General features: G+C 36.0%; 2 protein-coding genes and 1 long non-coding RNA gene across 6 annotated transcripts; all 3 read left to right on the top strand.

The window, feature by feature from the left end:
- The first annotated feature begins 1,587 nt into the window (after positions 1-1,587).
- LOC141432497 (zinc carboxypeptidase-like) lies at positions 1,588-7,693 on the top strand. Its single transcript, XM_074094086.1, has 7 exons — positions 1,588-1,945; positions 3,074-3,237; positions 3,741-3,967; positions 5,010-5,097; positions 5,594-5,796; positions 6,273-6,357; positions 7,465-7,693. Exons 1-7 carry the CDS (start codon positions 1,662-1,664, stop codon positions 7,656-7,658), a joined length of 1,245 nt encoding a protein of 414 aa, XP_073950187.1. The 5' UTR covers positions 1,588-1,661; the 3' UTR covers positions 7,659-7,693.
- Positions 7,694-9,034: 1,341 nt separating this feature from the next.
- LOC141432496 (zinc carboxypeptidase-like) lies at positions 9,035-12,060 on the top strand. Of its 3 annotated transcripts, none has more exons than XM_074094083.1 (7): positions 9,035-9,059; positions 9,188-9,490; positions 9,604-9,994; positions 10,104-10,188; positions 10,884-11,086; positions 11,361-11,445; positions 11,661-12,060. In XM_074094083.1, exons 2-7 carry the CDS (start codon positions 9,198-9,200, stop codon positions 11,918-11,920), a joined length of 1,317 nt encoding a protein of 438 aa, XP_073950184.1. In that variant the 5' UTR covers positions 9,035-9,059; positions 9,188-9,197; the 3' UTR covers positions 11,921-12,060. The 3 variants fall into 3 exon arrangements, with proteins under 3 accessions (XP_073950184.1, XP_073950185.1, XP_073950186.1); XM_074094084.1 differs by having other exon boundaries at positions 9,035-9,055; XM_074094085.1 differs by lacking the exon at positions 9,035-9,059 and adding an exon at positions 9,088-9,107.
- Positions 12,061-13,103: 1,043 nt separating this feature from the next.
- On the top strand, positions 13,104-15,253 carry LOC141432308 (uncharacterized). 2 transcript variants are annotated; one of them, XR_012451811.1, is made up of 3 exons: positions 13,104-13,397; positions 14,178-14,273; positions 14,360-15,253. It is a non-coding gene; the product is annotated as an uncharacterized lncRNA (long non-coding RNA). The 2 variants fall into 2 exon arrangements; XR_012451810.1 differs by having other exon boundaries at positions 14,178-14,270.
- The last annotated feature ends 2,384 nt before the right edge of the window (positions 15,254-17,637 follow it).

Here is a 17,637-nt window from a genome sequence, read left to right on the forward strand (position 1 = left end):
GACATCCGAAAAATCTAAAATCACAAATGAACAGTTAAATTGCTGCTGAAAAGGTTACAAGATAAATAAGTATGGTCTCTCGTCAGCCCAACACTCGCACTGGGCGAGTACGAGGTATGGAGCGGCGTGCCGGCGCAGTGTACCCTCCGCTTCCTCAGCCCCCGATTCCTCGGAGCTCGACTACTGTTTTCATTTACCGCATGTGGAGCGATCAATCTTCTGAATTCGCGCTCTTCTGCACACAACAAATTGTCATTGTGGCTGCGTTGTGACGTGACCAGCTTTATTATAATTGGCTCTGCTCATTAACGGATTTATTACGGGACGGAAATAGAGGTTTACTCAGGATTTCAGATTAAAACAAAAGCGCATGATGTCAAAGTTTAGTTTTGTGTTTTGTAGTAGAGTTATTATACGCTATAGGTTATTGCTGGTTACTGGACGACAGAGACAGGGTGCTCTTGCAAAATGCGGAGCGGAGCAGAGATGTGTCGTACCACGTACCATGAGCATTCATTCACATTCATCTTGCCTAGAAATACCTAATCGCTCTGAAACGATGAGGTCACCTGTCGCGTGAATGGTTTCCATATACTTATTTTCGGTATTACCTACTATATGGTGTTAAATAAAGAACTATTGCATTGCATTAGTCTATCGGGTGGTACAACCTTTAAGTTTTACTGTCCGTTTGGATTCCAACCACATTATTTATCTATCCAGCCGCCTAACAACAGTGCTTGCACTACTGTGTTCCAGCGTGAAGAAAGCTGATAAAATTACTGGCAACATTTGGTATTATACCTTAGCGCTCTAGAGCGCCTCTAGAGAGCCTAGGCCGACATTTTATTTGTAATCTTCTGGTGTTACGGGTTTCAGTGGTAGATGATACTGAGGTACTTATCAACAGGTGATCTATTTTCTCGTTTTCCATTCACAAAAAAAAGGTCAAGTGAGAGTCAGTCGCGCCCCGCGGGTTCAGTACAAATTTAAAGGTGTTTCAAATGATATTCTGTAAACGGCCGTATGTACAAAAATCCAGTATTAGCAGAGCACTGTTTCGTAGCACAAAGTACGCGTGAGTTAAAATGAAATTAGATAGTAGGACCCCTCTAAATGTTTAATTTACGTTGATTTTTAGTTTTTTTTTGTTGTTGGGGCAATAAAAATACACATAATGTATACATTTCAGCTATCATCTATGTATATAAAAAACTGACAGACAGGACGACAGTGCAGCAACATTAAACGGGTCCCGTTTTTTACCCTACATGAACTGTAAAATGTTAAAATCCAATTAAATATCGCCCCGCTTCCCGTGTACTGATAACGTAATTAGTTACCTTTAGCCCATCTCCGCTCCGTTTTGTCTGGGAGCACCCTGTGCTATACAAAATATTCATAAAAAGCAAAAAAAAAGTAAAATTTACGCGCGTATTAAATCTAGGAATGCTAATCTATTTAGATTAATGATTATAAGTACAAGTCGATTAGATAATAGCGAGCTAGATAAACAGTCGACATGAAACGCACTCGATATTATCACTTATTACAAGGGAACAGATATCACAATACCACAGCCTGAAGATTACCAAGTAAATTTGAATTAATACGATAAAATTCCCAATTAAAATTCAGTTCATCAACATTTTACTAGCAAAATGTTGCTCAAATTACTGTTATTTTCTTTTTGTGCCACCGTTTATACAGATAAAGTGCGTTACGATGATTTCGCTTTGTACAAAATAGTGCCAGAGAGTGAATTCCACGTTCAGTTCCTTAAGGATCTGCAGCATAATGACAAGGAGTTGGATTTTTGGAACTCCCCCACGAGGCCTGGAGAGTATGTGAGCGTGGTGGCGCCCCCTGAAAGGAAAAATGATTTGGAACATACTTTGAAAAAACGAAGCATTTACAGCGAACTGATGCTTGAAAACATTCAAGAGTAAGTAAAATTATACTGAATCTATAAACTTATCCTACTGTTCTTCTAATAATAATTACCAATTAATTCATCATCATCCCTTATGAGCCGTAGCACGTCCACTATTAGTCATAAATATCTCCCATAGACCTCCAGTTACTTTGGTTGAAAGGAGCCTGCATCCACCTAGCTTGCGGCTTTAAGCAGGTCATCTCTATTCGAGAACTTTTCGGCCCTATAACTCAATGATTTTTAGAAAAATAGCGAAAATATTTAACAAATAATAACTGAAATTCCGTGGGGTGTCCGGACAAGAATAGCTCCCCACCATTCCATCCGGTTAGGTGTCGTAGAAGGCGACAAAGGGAAAATCCAGAAGACGGGCAGCAGCGTCTTGTGCGTATACCATCAAGGTAATACTGCGATCCCCAAGCCGCCTGCCAAGCGTGCGGATTATGGCAACCCCCCTCCCGCCATAATGGTGGACTGACGACATCAAGAGAGTTGCGGGAAACCGGTGGATGCAAGTGGCGAGTTGTCGTTCATTGTGGCGGTCTAAGAGGGAGGCCTTTGTTCAGCAGTGGTTCCGGCTGATGATGATGATGATGATGAACTGCAATTGGTATGAATGATTAACTCTCTTGTGTCTCTTTCTGAAGTCGCTACACTCTTATCACAGATCGTGGCTATTGTTTGAGGATTAATAGTAAACTTTTATGACAACTTTCTTGGTAATACAGTGTGGTTGTTCCCCTTTGCCTTTCACACTGTATTGCCTTGCTTTCTCATTGGTACAAGAAGCGCCGGAATCAGATTTTTGGGGAGTAGATCACTCTCCTAGATGATAATTTCATTAATGGTATAGGTATTCAATTGAAGGGATAAAAAAGGGTTATTTGTATTGTTTATCGAATAAAAAATGCGAACAAAAGACGGACAAACATACAAACACACACACTTTCGCATTTATACTTAACATTAGTATGGATTCTCTTGTTATCCCTAATTATTGCTGCGCACTAGCTTTCTTTTTGATAGTAAATGATTTTTTATTTATTTAAAAATAGGGCGAGACTAGAAGGTTGTAATCAATTTTTGCAAATTTTTGTCTTTATGGTATAAGATTCACTGACACTGTTCACATTGCAGGGCCTTTGATGCTCAAATATACAGCAGAAAGAAGCGGAGCACTCGTGCGGAGATGCATTTCACCGGATTCCACACTTTAGAAGACATCACCAACTGGTTTGCTTATTTGGCTGAAACCTACAGTGACGTGGTGACTTTGGTCACAGCTGGTACTTCTTTTGAAGGTAAGTAGAAGCTCTCCCGAAGAACTGGTTAGTAGAGTTTGAGTTGTTTGCTGTTTTGGATGTTAGACCATGTGAAAAACCCAGATTTAGGCGAACTCGTATTTTACCTTGCATTAGTACAGTATTTGGCTTGAACTTTTACAGAAGTTTTTAATATAAAAAATACGGAAACAATAACCTAAACTTACATATTTGAACTCGAAAATATTCGCTGCTGGCCTGAACTGATTACGTGTGTTTGTTGTCGTGATTTATTAATACCTTATGGTTTTATAACCATAAACCATTACTGATAATATTTCTACAACTGCCAGAAAGTAATTACGTGCAGGCATAAGGTTAAATAGAATAACAACAACGTCATGGTCGATGGGGCCAAAAAACCCAAATAATTTGAATAATATCTATGGATGATTAAGGTCACGGCATTTGCAGTAGTTATGTATGAATGAAGATCGCAAAATTTAAAACACTTATTAGTGCTTGTTTTTATTTTTATCCAGGAAGAAATATCACAGGAGTCAGGATCGCTCGCAACTCCGGTCGCCGAGCGTTCTTCCTCGAAGGTGGTCAGATCGGTGCTGATTGGCTGTCACCGACAGTCGTGTGCTACATAGTAGACCAGCTGGTGCGAGGCGAAGACCCTGAGGCATTGGCGGCTTCTCAAGATTTCGAGTGGCACGTGTTTCCGAGTGTCAACCCTGATGGCTTCGAATTTTCTGACAATAATGTGAGCTGGATTTTGGTCTTTCTGTACTTATGTTGAACAACTATAAACAATTACTTTGCTCACCCGTGACCTTGAATATAACTACGTCTATGAAACAAATCTATGCGTGCTTACGGCTCCGCCACCTCAGCACTGCAGGAACGGACACTTATCACACAAACCTTTCAACTATCACCACCACCACACTACACAGACGTATTTCAAACTCAACCAGAATTCATCAACATGTTTTGCATAGACATGTGTTGAACACACATTAGACGTAGTTATCGTAAGGTATAGGTAGAGTCATTCACGATGACGCGTGCCGTGGTTCTTATTACAATGTCATTAATGGCTAATGTTGACAAAATCCCGCGTCTTCGTGGATGGCACTAGGTATACAGTCGTGGGGTGCACGGTACAGCATGGCACGGTACGGTTACGGGTACATTATAAATTGGGTAGTTCTACTAGCGTTTCAACCACTATCAAAATCCTGTCGTAACTAAAGAAATTAGTCACACAAAAGGGAAGGTTTCCATTTTTATTTTTGCAGGGTTGTACCCTGCAGTGGGACGTATACAGGCCAAGGTATGAATGATTTGATGTTGCTCATTTTTTCAATACATGCGACAGGAAACTAATAGAAGTTGGAACGCTCGCAGAACTACTTCACACACACACACACACACACACACACATACACACCAAACATCACGCCTGTATTCCCAAATGGGGTAGCAATAACTCCTTCATACATACATACATACATAAAATCACGCCTCTTTCCCAACGGGGTAGGCAGAGACTACATCCTTCCACTTGCTACGATTCTGGCATACAACTCTCGCTTCCTCTACATTCATCAATCTTTTCATGCATGCACGTCGGTTTAGAGTACTCCTGACCCGACCTTTCTTCAGAACGTCCCCGATTTGATCGTTTTGATTTGATAACTAATTCAATCATAATTTATTAAAATTACCCAATTATAAAAAACTGTTAAAAGTATTGTATTGTATAATTATAAATTTAATAACTTAAATTATTTAATTTTCAGGTCAGATTATGGACTAAGAATCGCCGTCCTACGAGGGGGAATAATATTGGAGTTGATCTTACAAGGAACTGGAATTCTCAATGGGGAGGTAAATAATAATGTAAATAATGCAGGTGGAGGGACCTTCTGCAAGGTCCGCCCGGATTGCTACCACCATCTTGCTCGCTAATCCTGCCGTAAAGCAGCAGTGCTTGTACCCTTAATTCCTTTTGAGCTTTGCCGTTGGGTAAAAAGGCCATGGTATCCATAGCCTCACACGTAAAGAATCGTGGGTTCAAACCTAGGTTCATATTTCCGAGTTCAAAATTCAAGTCCTTTTGACGGCCGGATGGCCTAGTGGTTAGAGAACCTGACTACGAAGCTTGAGGTCCCGGGTTCGATTCCCGTGTCGGGGCATTTGTATGAAAAATGCGAATGTTTGTTCTCGGGTCTTGGGTGTTTAATATGTATTTCAGTATGTATCTGTCTATATAATTATATTTATCCGTTGCTTAGTACCCATAACACAAGCTTTGCTAAGCTTACTTTGGGACTAAGTCAATTGGTGTGAATTGTCCCGTTACACTTACTTACTTATATTTCAGTGAACGGCGCCAGCCACAACCCAGCTGATGCCAACTTCATAGGCATTGGCCCGTTCTCTGAACCAGAGACCAGGGCTCTCTCCAACTACATCGACACCATTGGGCACAACCTGGCTGGCGTGCTGTCTTTCAGAGGCTTTGGACAAAGACTGCTCATACCGTTTGCTCATAGCACTCAGCCGATCTATAATCATGACGATATGGTATGTTCGAGAGAATAGTAGTACAGTAAAATTGTGGAATCAACTTCCGTCAGCAGTGGTGGTTCCAGATACCTAACTATGACTTAGGATCTTTGAAGAAAAGGGCTTAAAATTTCTTTAAAGGTCGACAACAGAACTCCTTAAGTTATTGATACTAATGGACGGTGGTTATCATTTTCTATTAGGCTATACGCATGTTCGTTTTCTTCTCTTTCATTATCAAAAATAATAAATAAAATGGTACCACTGATTTGACTGTTGACTTCTTAGAGAGGCTCAGAGTCACGCAACGATCGATGGAAAGAGCTATGTTTGGAGTTCCTTTGCGCGATAGAATCTGGAAAACAAAAATTAGTTAAAGATCGAAAATCACTGACATAGCTCGAAGAATATGCAAGTTAAAATGGCCGGGCCACATCACCCGAAGAACAGATAACCGAAAATGCTCACTTTTTAATGTATTATTTTGCTTTCAGATCATTGTTGGCAGAAGAGCAATGGGCTCATTGTCTATGAAGTACAACACTAATTATCAAGTTGGAACTTCTGCTGCTGTCCATGGTAAAGATAATTTTGAAACGTAGAAATAAAAGTATCTATTATTAAAAGTAAGTCGCATCTTTAGACCGGAAACCAGTCGCTATCTAGGTATCGCTCAAGCTTTAACTTAAGCATATTGCCATCTAAAGTCATCACCGAATCTTCTCAATCTGCCACAAACTTACCACCTGGCAACCCAAAACTTGTGCTGAACTGAGAAGAGGCAAACTTTTTTTCTCAGTCTAATCCAAAGCTGGCCAAACCCAGGCCCGCGGGGCACCAAGTGGCCCAGCAAGGCATTTTTATTTGCCCGCCAACGTGTTGTTGAGTCAGTTTTTCTTCTTTGTGTATCAATTTAGTAGCTAGGTAAAAGTTGTGGCCGGCGCCCGCTTAGACTTAACAAATCAATTGTTTAGCCTCGAGGTCACTTCTGGTCATCTGGAGAAAAAGGCTAAAGTGGCTTTCAAGAAGCTTGCGGTGCTAAACAGATCGAGACAGTACTTTACACCAATGCACCTTCTTCAACTGTATAAGGCCCAGGTGCGGCCGCACTTGGAAAACTGTTCTCATCTCTGGGCAGGGGCACCCAAATACCTTCTTCTTCCATTTGACCGCATTCAACGTAGGGTAGCTCGACTTGTCGGTGAATCGATTTCCGGTAGTTTGGATTCCCTATCTGTACGAAGGGACGTAAGTTCCCTTTGTGTATTGGCTTTACCACAGTGAGTGTTCCGAAGAATTATTTAACCTGCTACCTGCTGCGAAATTCCACCATCGTACCTCCCGCCGAAAGTCTAAATTTCATCGACATCATCTCGATGAATGGAAATCTACCACTGTGCGTTTCCTTCGGCACTTCCTGCCACGTACAGTGAAATTGTGGAATCAACTTCCGTCAGCAGCGTTTCCTGACAACTATGATGACATCCGGGGCTTTCAAGAAAAGGGCCAATACTTTCTTAGAAGGCCGGCAACGGACCAATGACTCTCCGTGAGTAGTTGGTACTCATGGGCAGTGGTGTTCATTTCCCATCAGATGACCCACTTGCTCGTATGCCCTCTAATCTATCGCTTTCTTTTCTTTTGGTTTTGAACATGTTCAAACTAACGCCTGAATCAACATTTCAGATGGAGCAACCGGAGTCCTAGCTGACTGGGCAAAATACCGCTTCCGTCCTCCAGTGGCCTTCACTTACCATCTCAGGGACAACATCGGCTGGGGATTCCTCCTCCCCGTGGCGCAGGTCCTGCCTTCCTGCGAAGAAACCTTCGACTCAGTCATGGCTATCATCAGAGAAGCTAGATTTATTAATGCACTTTAAAGCAATAAATTATTACAGTAAATTATGTGAGTGAAGATGGACTTTCATTTAATAGGTATAGCCATGTCTAATAAATTACCTTCATACGAACAATTGTTGTATATTTGTTTATTTCGGAAACACGAAAATAGTTTAAATCCATCTTTTTGTTAATAGACCTCGTGAAGGTATTAAAATTTTGGTCAGGTGAACGGCAATTTATTTATTTACATGATTTACAACAAGAAACGTAGAAGAAAATATCATGTGTAATCGTAGGGACAGTTATTTGTCATTGAAATGTCTACTCACAAGCGAATAAACGAGTAACTATAACTTTGGAACGTACAAAAATGTTTGGAAATCTCTAACGCCTGTTATTTTTTGGAAGAATAGAAATGCAACGAAGAAAAAGAAAATGCAACGAAGAAAAAGTTTACGCAACCTACGTTTTTAGTGTAAATGTGAAAGTACATTTGAGTGGATTTGTGGGCTGGATGTTAGAGGATTCAAACCTCTTATTAATATGCAGTACATGACGGGATGAATGTATCCACTGCAGTTTAAAGACCGAGCATATTTGGCTCAGGTGTTTTGATTATGGTATACTTAGGACAAAAATAAAAAGTTTTTTTTTAAAGAAAAACACCTTTAATACAAACTATTTTATAATGTTTTAAGCTTTCCTGATTTTCACTCATAGCTAAATACCATAAACGGGACTTATCATGACCACGAGTAATATATTACCTTGACATTTTGACCACATTCCAGTGGCTGTGGTCAACAAACGATTTTGCTGATAATTCTTTTTGCTATGCTGTCTGAATTTCAACTAGCTAGATTGGATCTAAGTGAACATGTATTCAAAGTCAAAGTCAAAGTCAAAATATCTTTATTCAATTTAGTCTAAAACAAGCACATGAACCACCGGTTCGGAAAAACCTCTGTTGAGAACCTCTGCTGAACCTCTGTTGTCATTTAATTTATATAAAAGCTTATTTAATAAGTATTGCACTTTTCAGCACAATAGTCATTTTTCTCAACCAATTATACAGTGTGGAAAATAAGTCGGTTCAAGTCCCGGGCGAGGCAAGCGAGCTTTAGAAAATCTTTGAATGCAGTTTTGTTTCTTTTCAAAAATAAAGGAATGTCTTCTTTAATTAAAATGAGCCAACTTAAGGATTTAAGGTAGTTTCCTTCCAGGGCCCGACTTATTTTTCCACACTGTATAGGAGCAGTAGTGTTACTATTAATAAATTTGCATTGTTAATAACACTAAATCCTATAATAATAACACAACGTAATAAAGCCATTACCATAAAGATAGGTTTTACAATTGATAATAGTTTTATGGCATTTATTTTATAGTCGCAACTTTGAGAATACCAGTTTACTTCATCGCCAAATTGTAAACAGTAAGTAAGTGTTTTTTGTTTAAATATAGTGCTACGGACAGTCATTTTAAATGTACCTATCATAATACTTAAAGCGTTTTCAATAAACATTAATATTTTTTATTAGACTTTAAATAATTTCTCATTTTTCAGAGTTTTTACAATGACGATGAAAATAATAACAATATTAGTGTTACTGTTCTACTATGCAAGTGGCGACAAGTTTAATTTTACAAATTATGCGTTGTACAGAATCATACCGAAAAATATTGAAGAACTAACAACGCTGCATTCTATGATACATACAAATAATAAAGATCTAGACTTTTTTGACGAGCCTGTTAATGTTGACGGATTAGTTAGTGTTGTAACGTCACCGGGCTACAGAAAAACTTTTGATGAAATCTTAAAAGCAAACAAAATTTACGCCGAAGTTACTATTGAAAATATACAAGCGTAAGTAACAGAACTAAATGATTCTTAAGCAACTACTGAAATAAAACGTTAAATATATATTCAAAAAGGTTAAGTATAATGATTTTTTTTAACACACATTACTTTGTTTCCAGAGTAATCGACAAAGAGAGAATTGGAAAATACGCCCATAGAAATGTAAGGTCTATGACTTGGGATGCATATTACACTTTCGAAGACATTTACTCATGGCTTGATGATGTAGCTGCTGGCAACAGTGACGTTGTATCCTTAATCTACGGAGGCATGTCTTATGAAGGTCGTGAAATAAAAGGAGTTAAAATTTCACATGGCAGTGGCCGGAGAAGCATTTTCATAGAAGGTGGAATTCATGCAAGAGAATGGATATCCTATGCTACTGTCAATTATATTATTAATGAATTGGTTTACAGTGAAGATCCAGAAACGCAGGCTGCTGCAAGAGATTTTGACTGGTATATATTTCCTTGCACAAATCCTGATGGCTATGTTTGGACACATACAGACGTAAGAAATTTTATTAATAACTGAACACTACTTTAACAGACTTCCGTATTAAGTTCATTGTTAGTTAAACACGTAATTGGATGAACTTATCAGTGTTTATTTGTTTCAGTTCAGACTTTGGCGCAAAAATCGTAAGCCCGTCGGTACTGAATTTGGTATCGATTTGAATAGAAATTGGAACAGCAACTGGCTGCGTGAGTATAGTTACATTATGAAATAAAATAAAACACACAAAATCATGTCTTTAAGGCCAGAAAGTAATAAATTTCCAACAAAAAAATGTCAGAAACTTGAAGTTAAAAACTAAAGGCTTTCTGAGATAAGCTTCGTCATTCCCATGCTGCATGTGAGACATGCATTTTTTATCACATTTGGAAACAAAGCAGTTGAGAAGAAAACAAATGAAGGAGAAACAAGTCTGTATGGACTCAAATTACATTGTTTTTGACGATGTCAAAGTAGATAAAAAAACGGCAATGAAAAATAATTGCAATCACCCATACCGGAATTCCATAAAAAAGATAAATAATGACACAGTTTATATAAGAAAAATCAATTCAGTACTAAAAATTATAAACTCAACTTTAAAAACATTTAAAAGTAAAATTACATTAAAACTGGAACTCTGTGGTGTCAAAGTTGAAAAATACCATTACGATCCTTGGACAGCAATATAAAGAAAAAGAATATTGCAGCAAAATTTGCCTATCTACTTGTTATGGCGCTGCAGCGCTGTTTACGTGCAAGTGTGATTTTTTTTTTAATTCCAAGAACACGGCCCGATCTTCTAGGAGTCGATGCTTACTGCAAAAAACTTGATATATTCTTCACCTTCTAGATTTAGATACTTTATTTATAGTTTTCAATATTTTTTTTACGTTGTTCACAGTCAAAAGCTCAAGCACGGATCCTAGTTCTAACACCTATGCTGGTATTGGACCTTTTTCTGAAATTGAAGCAAGAACTTTAGCTTCTTACATTGAAAGCGTAGCAGACACTATGGAAATGTATCTCAGTTTCCATTCTTCTGGACAATTGCTGATGGTGCCTTATGGAAATACTACTGATCCCTTAGACAATTATTATGACACGGTAATTAAAATTTTCTTCCTCGACATTATCTAATAAAACATTTATTGGTGCATTTGCTGGAGTTCATTCTTTTTAAGCGCGATTTTTTTTACCTTTACAAGACAGCGTCTAATTATTTCTTCTTTTATTGATCTTAGTACCCTTTCTGCTGCCTTATCCTTCTTACTTTTTCCTTCTGTTTTGGCTTCTTTTACTTTTGTTGTATAATTGTTGTGTGATACTTATAATAAATTATGTTTAAGTAAACTTATTTTAGTTATATTTTGTTTAATAGATCAAAATTGGCAGACAAGCCATGGGATCGCTTGCAGTTCGACACGGGACGCCTTATATCACTGGAAATATTGCTGAGGCTATTTGTAAGTTTTGAATCATTTTGCATTAGGCTTATAATAAGTTAGTTAGTTTAACTTTTATGTTTTTTTGTTTTTTTCATAACGTGTTTGATCATTTTTGTTCATTTTGTGTGTATATAAATTCATTTTGCATATTTGAGGTCTTAAACGTAATATACGAAAATTTCAAAGATGTCTCGTTAACTTCTCTAACGTGCATTTTTGAACGATGTTTTTAGATGAAGCGACCGGCACTAGTGTCGATTGGGTCAAAGAAAAACTTCGTATTCCTCTTACATACTGCTATGAGCTTCGAGACAGAGGACAATACGGACATCTCTTACCAGCTGATCAAATCTTGCCCAACAGCGAAGAAGTTATGGATTCTGTTTTAGCTTTAATAAGAGAAGGGCGTGCTTTAGGCTATTTTAATTCATCTGCTTCTATCAAGGTTTCTATTTCATTATTGTTAGGTATTGTGTTGTACTTATTGTACTAATTTACTATCGACTATTAATCTTCATTTGTAAAAATATCGATACCCGTTTTATCTTCTGATTAAGTTCTTATCATACTATCGTATATTATTTATTTATCTACGTTACGAAAATCGTAATTCAGGTTTAACACCTTTGATTATAATTGTTTTCAATTAAATACCTTGTTTGAACCACGATGAAATGTTTTATTTATTGGGTGTTTTTTTTTGTTGTAATGTCGTTTTTTCTTTGTTCACAAAATGATAATTGGAAGCAAGTAGCTCTTTTTGTCAGGATTACAACTAAGTTACTCAACATTAGTTTGGGGTTTTAATATAATTAAAGGTTTGCAATTTTGAACTCGATTTAAGACGTGAGTTATCCGGGTCAATATATTTAATATGAGAATTAAAGATGTAGTAACTTGAATAGAATCTACACGTATATCCTTTAGTTGGCTAAAAATATAAACTAAAATACGAAATAGATAAACCTGCTTTTTATTAATGACTGGGTATGGATAGTAAAAGTCAAACTCCGTAAAATATTTATGCAATAACAGACGTGTTAAGTGATACAAGTGCGAGCATAAAGAGTGTGGTGGGAGTGCGCGGGGTGAGGTGCGCGGGACCTGCTCGCCTCCAGTGTCGCTGCAAACTGATATAAGTTACTTTACTTTTTGCAAACTAATATAAGTTCGGTAAATTTTATTTGTAACGGGGTACAAAGTCAAAAAATCAGGGTTTTATGGTTTACTTTACTTTAAGCAACATTGAGCTGAGAACATATTACGCTGAGTGAGTGAGTGTGTTTAACAAGTTCATGTATATCATATCAGTTTACACCAAGAGTTATTATGGGTGCTCCAGGAGTGCACCATGATTATAACTGAACTTGTATCATCTAACACATATTATTTACTCATAATAGACATTTCAATAGGTACAACTCACAGGTTTTTCGCGATTTTCTTCGAACTTACAATATTTACCGAAAAACACTAAACGCACGTTTATAGAATATATTTTTAGGTATAAAAAAAGTGCTTTGGTAAATGCTCGCCCCCTTAGCTCACAAACCAGATTTTTTAAAATCTTATTTTCGCTCTCCTATAAAACGACGATTTTGCACTTGTATCACTTATCTTAGGAGGCACAGAGTGTTGCGCTCGAGGTCACGGTTATCTGGTCGATGCGGATATATCGCACCTTCAGGACTATAGTGACCTAATTCAAAATTTACGAGTTTTGAGTTATTGTCATAAAACGTCTCTTTGAGACATTATTTATCCAGTATTCAGTAAAACACAGACCTTTCTAACTTAGAAAAGGATAAACTTTACAATCGGTCTCTTTCACTCCGACCCGTCTCTTCGCCTCGGCTTAATTTAGTACAGACGCGATCAGTGTTGCGCCGTCAGTGTCAGGAACAACTCGCTGCGAGTTTAGTATACGAGTGACCTAAAGCATATTTCGTCTTTATAGGACTGAACTAAAGGTGAGTTAAACGTTTACATTTTTAATCAAATACAGACTTTTTAGTATTTCAGTCTATCATACAGTAAAATGTTGTTCAACACTTGTGACCTAATTGGTATTGAGTCCTTATTTGACCGATTACATGCATTTTATTAGGGTACAATCTGTAAACAGTCTTTCATACAATAAAAATATTATAATATTAAGGACTCATTACATGTTGCGACCCTATATTAACGAAAAAGATTTTATGTGTACTGACTGTTTTAGAAATGAGTCTGACTAGTTATTAATATGTTATCACGTTAAAGAAGTTAGGTTCATATTAGATTTTATGTGTAGTTGTTGTGTACAATAAAGAGTCATTTTATTGTATTGTATTGTAGTTGTTTGGTTCCATCGATTTATGATTATTTTTAGATTAAAATGAAAAGAAGAGCGGACCGAATTTCAGAAAAATTAAACTTGAATAATGCTGCAACGACTGACCCCCCTTATTCATAAAACTTAACAAGCCTATGTTAACTAACAAATGCTTTGTCCCTTTCTAACAAATATAAATGTCGAAGTGACAGATAAGGACAAACGAATTTTAGCGGCATTTTAACTAAAATAGGTTTGATTGTCGTTTATGAATAAGGGGGTGAGTCGTTAAGATAGATACAAAAATAAGTAATGATCCTTCTTACGAGAATTATAATGATTCAGTAAGTTTATTTTATTATTATTTCTTAGATTCGTTTGAAAAACTTATATATTCGTAATCAAATAATTAATCATTTATTACACTTGGTTTCAGAAAAATACGCGTAAAGAAAATATACCTTCTAATTCACCCAAAGAAGAAAATCTTGAACAATCAAATACATCTATGATGTTCAAAGGGAATGAGGTGGTAAAAAAAAATCTCCAGCTGTACTAATAAATCCTAATATGTTGTAGTAATTTTCATAATTATAAAACGTTTTTATTCTTTTTTAGGACAACTTCAAAACGAAAAAGACTTCGTCAACACATAATTCATCGATTATAGAAAATTCTCCGGATAGATCCATTCAATTTGATTTAAATACACTTCCTTTGTATAGTCAAATTTAAAAATCGGTAAATATAAGTAGTTTATATTAATTAATATTAAGATTGTCTATTATTTAGGGTTACAGGCCCAGATGATTGATGAAGAATCAAAGGATACCCAAAAAACGTTAACTTCCGAGAAAGACCAGAAGACAAGGTCCCGGGATTCATCATCTGATTCGTCATCCAGTAGTAGTAGTAGTAGCTCATCTACTTCGAGTAAGTCGTCATCGAGCTCCTCTAGTTCGAGCAGCAGCATTTCTTGTAATATAAATAAACATGCACAGGTCAGTTCTATCCTGGGGGAACCATCAACATCATTCGAGGGAACGAGGCAATTATCAGACGAATCTTTACGTGCATCCAAAACTACAGTAAACCACCAGCCTTTAAATGATTCAGAGGAAAGTGATGTGGATTTAAGTGATACCGATCCAACTTATAGTCCCAACAGATCTCGATCCCCATTGAGGAGAAATTCAACCATAAGATCTTCGTCGTCTGATTCAAATGAATTTAATAATGATACACCGGAAACTACCAAAAAATCGCGCAAACGTCAACGAGATTCTTCGAAATGGAAACAAAATATTGCAAAATCTCTAAGGAATTCCGGAAAAGATTACATTTCTAACATAACTAAAAGAGAGGTTCCTGGTCGGTGCATAAAAAGTGCTTGTAACTGTCATTTAAAATGTAGCGAAAATATAAATGAAGCTGGTAGAATACAATTATTTCAAAGCTATTGGGCGTTAAGCGACATTGAGCTACATGATTGATGATGATGATGATTGATGGAAATCAAACCGAAATACAAGTACACAAATGCAAGACCTAGGCTACCTAACAATGCATTTTATTTTACCGTCGATAGTGAAAAGATACGGGTTTGTAAGACATTTTTAATTAATACGTTATCAATTAGTGACCGGCAGATTAGAACTGTAAAAATGAAAACTGATACTCAGGGATTCCTTGAAAAGAACAAAAGAGGCGTTACATTGATTAAAAATGCACGGAAAACTGGCAAACCTTTTATTGTAAAAGAATTAACATATTTTTTTTTATTGATTTAAAGCTGTTACAGGAAAGTTGGGGATATAATTTCAATGAGGATGAGTACAAAAATAATATGGCGTTGGCAAATGTTAAAGTTCTAAAATTTAGTAAAGAGGATGATTTTAAATTCTTCTACAAGACATCTTATGCTCAAACTGAGTTTACTATGGTAAATATGAGAAACAAAAGAATGAAAATTAAGGCTGCAGATGAAATAACGACAACTAGAATATACGCAGAAAGAATAGATTTAAGTGACCACAAGAAAAAAGATTTACGAGATTTAAATAAAAATTTGATACCTCATTATTATGCAGATTTTTATAACAATATTGTTTAATATTTTAATACTTTATAAACATTTCTCAATGTTGAAATTTTTTTATGATACTGTGCTGTGTTGATTGCCTATATTATATTTGTAGAAATGTGTTCTTTTATAACTGTAATAAGCATACTTACGGGTAAAAGGTTGTTAAGTACCTACGTAAAAGAAAAGCAATAAGGCCAGACTGATTATTACCAATATGATTAAGAAGTTTTTTTTTATTACTGTAGGGTGTTGATTTTTATAAGAATTCTATTACAATTACATTATTGTAAAAGTGAATAAAAAGTCTAATAAGTTGTTAAGCCAGAAAAAAGAGAGACTGATATGAATAAGAAAAATGTTCCTTTTTTATTTACTTTTTTCGATTAACCAAAAGATTGTTATCATAAGGTATAAGAAGTATTAATAAAGACTGATTACTAATATAATGTTTTTTTTTTCACAAATAGTTTTGTTTTTTGACGTAGTAACTAAGTGATTATTCTAATAAATTTACTAAGATATGGACCTATTAAGGAAAAAAACAATAAATTTTATGGATTTTCAGAACTATAATGACCTATTAAGATTTGAGTCTCAACAAAAAAATTTTTTTTGGCGCAATAAAGACTCAAATGTCGCTTCTTTCAGAAAAAAAATTATAAAAAATTCTATTTCACTCAAAATGCAGGTTTTTATTTCGTAATATATGCGCTACAAAATAGCGTATGATTTAAAAATTTCAACATTCGCTTGGATGCATAAAGAAGCGAGATATTGTTTTATATTTACTTAAATCACTAACTGTTTCAACTTCATTCGCCGTTTCCCAAAAACTTGTAATTTTGGATTAGGTCACTATAGTCCTGAAGGTGCGATATGTTTTATTTATTGGGTGTTTTTTTTTCGTTTAACGTCTTAAAATTGTAATTGTTGGAAAAATAGCTCTTTTGTCAGGAAGAACAAGATAAGAACTCAACAGGTAATTTATGGAGAATAAAAGGTTTGCAATTTTGAACTCGATTTAAGACGCTTGGTTGGGTCACAATATTTAATATGAGAATTAAAGATGTAGTAACTTGAATAGAATCTACACGTATATCCTTTAGTGGCTATAATTATTCCTAAACTACGAAATAGATAAACCTGCTTTTTATTAATGACTGGGTATGGATAGTAAAAGTCATTCCGTGTAACATAGCATCATAACAGACGTGTTAAGTGATACAAGTGCGAGCATAAAGAGTGTGGTGGAGTTGCGCGGAGTTTTAGGTACCTATACCTCCAAATCCAGAAGTCACTACGTCAATTCATTTAGGGAACTTATAATTCTGGGTAAATAATTCGTGTAAGGTATATGTTAAAAAATCACATTTATACTTATTATGTATCTTATTTGAGCTCTCAATGATTACACTGCTGAGTGTAGTGTGTTTAACAAGTTCATGTATATCATATCAGTTTACACCAGAGTTATTATGGGTGCTCCAGGAGTGCACCATGATTATAACTGAACTTGTATCATCTAACACATATTATTTACTCATAATAGACATTTCAATAGGTACAACTCAGGTTTTTCGCGATTTTCTTCGAACTTACAATATTTAACATAACAAAATAAAATATTTTTAGGTATAGAATGTATTTTAGGTAAATATGGCGCTTTTTTAAATCTTAATTACTTGGCTATAAAAGTTAGATATTAACTTTATCGCTTTTTGTCGGCGATATGTACTTTGTAGGTACTTATTTAATTCAATTTCACACTTATTCCTCAAATACTGCGCCACCTAGTACTGCGCCCTAACCT

Source organism: Choristoneura fumiferana, chromosome 11 (assembly GCF_025370935.1).
Source record: "Choristoneura fumiferana chromosome 11, NRCan_CFum_1, whole genome shotgun sequence".
Taxonomy (NCBI): domain Eukaryota; kingdom Metazoa; phylum Arthropoda; class Insecta; order Lepidoptera; family Tortricidae; genus Choristoneura; species Choristoneura fumiferana.

Excerpts from the sequence above, each read along its gene's own strand:
- LOC141432497 (XM_074094086.1), top strand. The coding sequence starts at position 1,662 with ATGTTGCTCAAATTACTGTTATTTTCTTTTTGTGCCACCGTTTATACA. Across the intron at positions 3,238-3,740 it reads AGCTGGTACTTCTTTTGAAG|GAAGAAATATCACAGGAGTC; the intron begins GTAAGTAGAAGC and ends ATTTTTATCCAG. Across the intron at positions 5,797-6,272 it reads TCTATAATCATGACGATATG|ATCATTGTTGGCAGAAGAGC; the intron begins GTATGTTCGAGA and ends TTTTGCTTTCAG.
- LOC141432496 (XM_074094083.1), top strand. The coding sequence starts at position 9,198 with ATGACGATGAAAATAATAACAATATTAGTGTTACTGTTCTACTATGCA. Across the intron at positions 9,491-9,603 it reads ACTATTGAAAATATACAAGC|AGTAATCGACAAAGAGAGAA; the intron begins GTAAGTAACAGA and ends CTTTGTTTCCAG. Across the intron at positions 10,189-10,883 it reads TTGGAACAGCAACTGGCTGC|TCAAAAGCTCAAGCACGGAT; the intron begins GTGAGTATAGTT and ends CGTTGTTCACAG.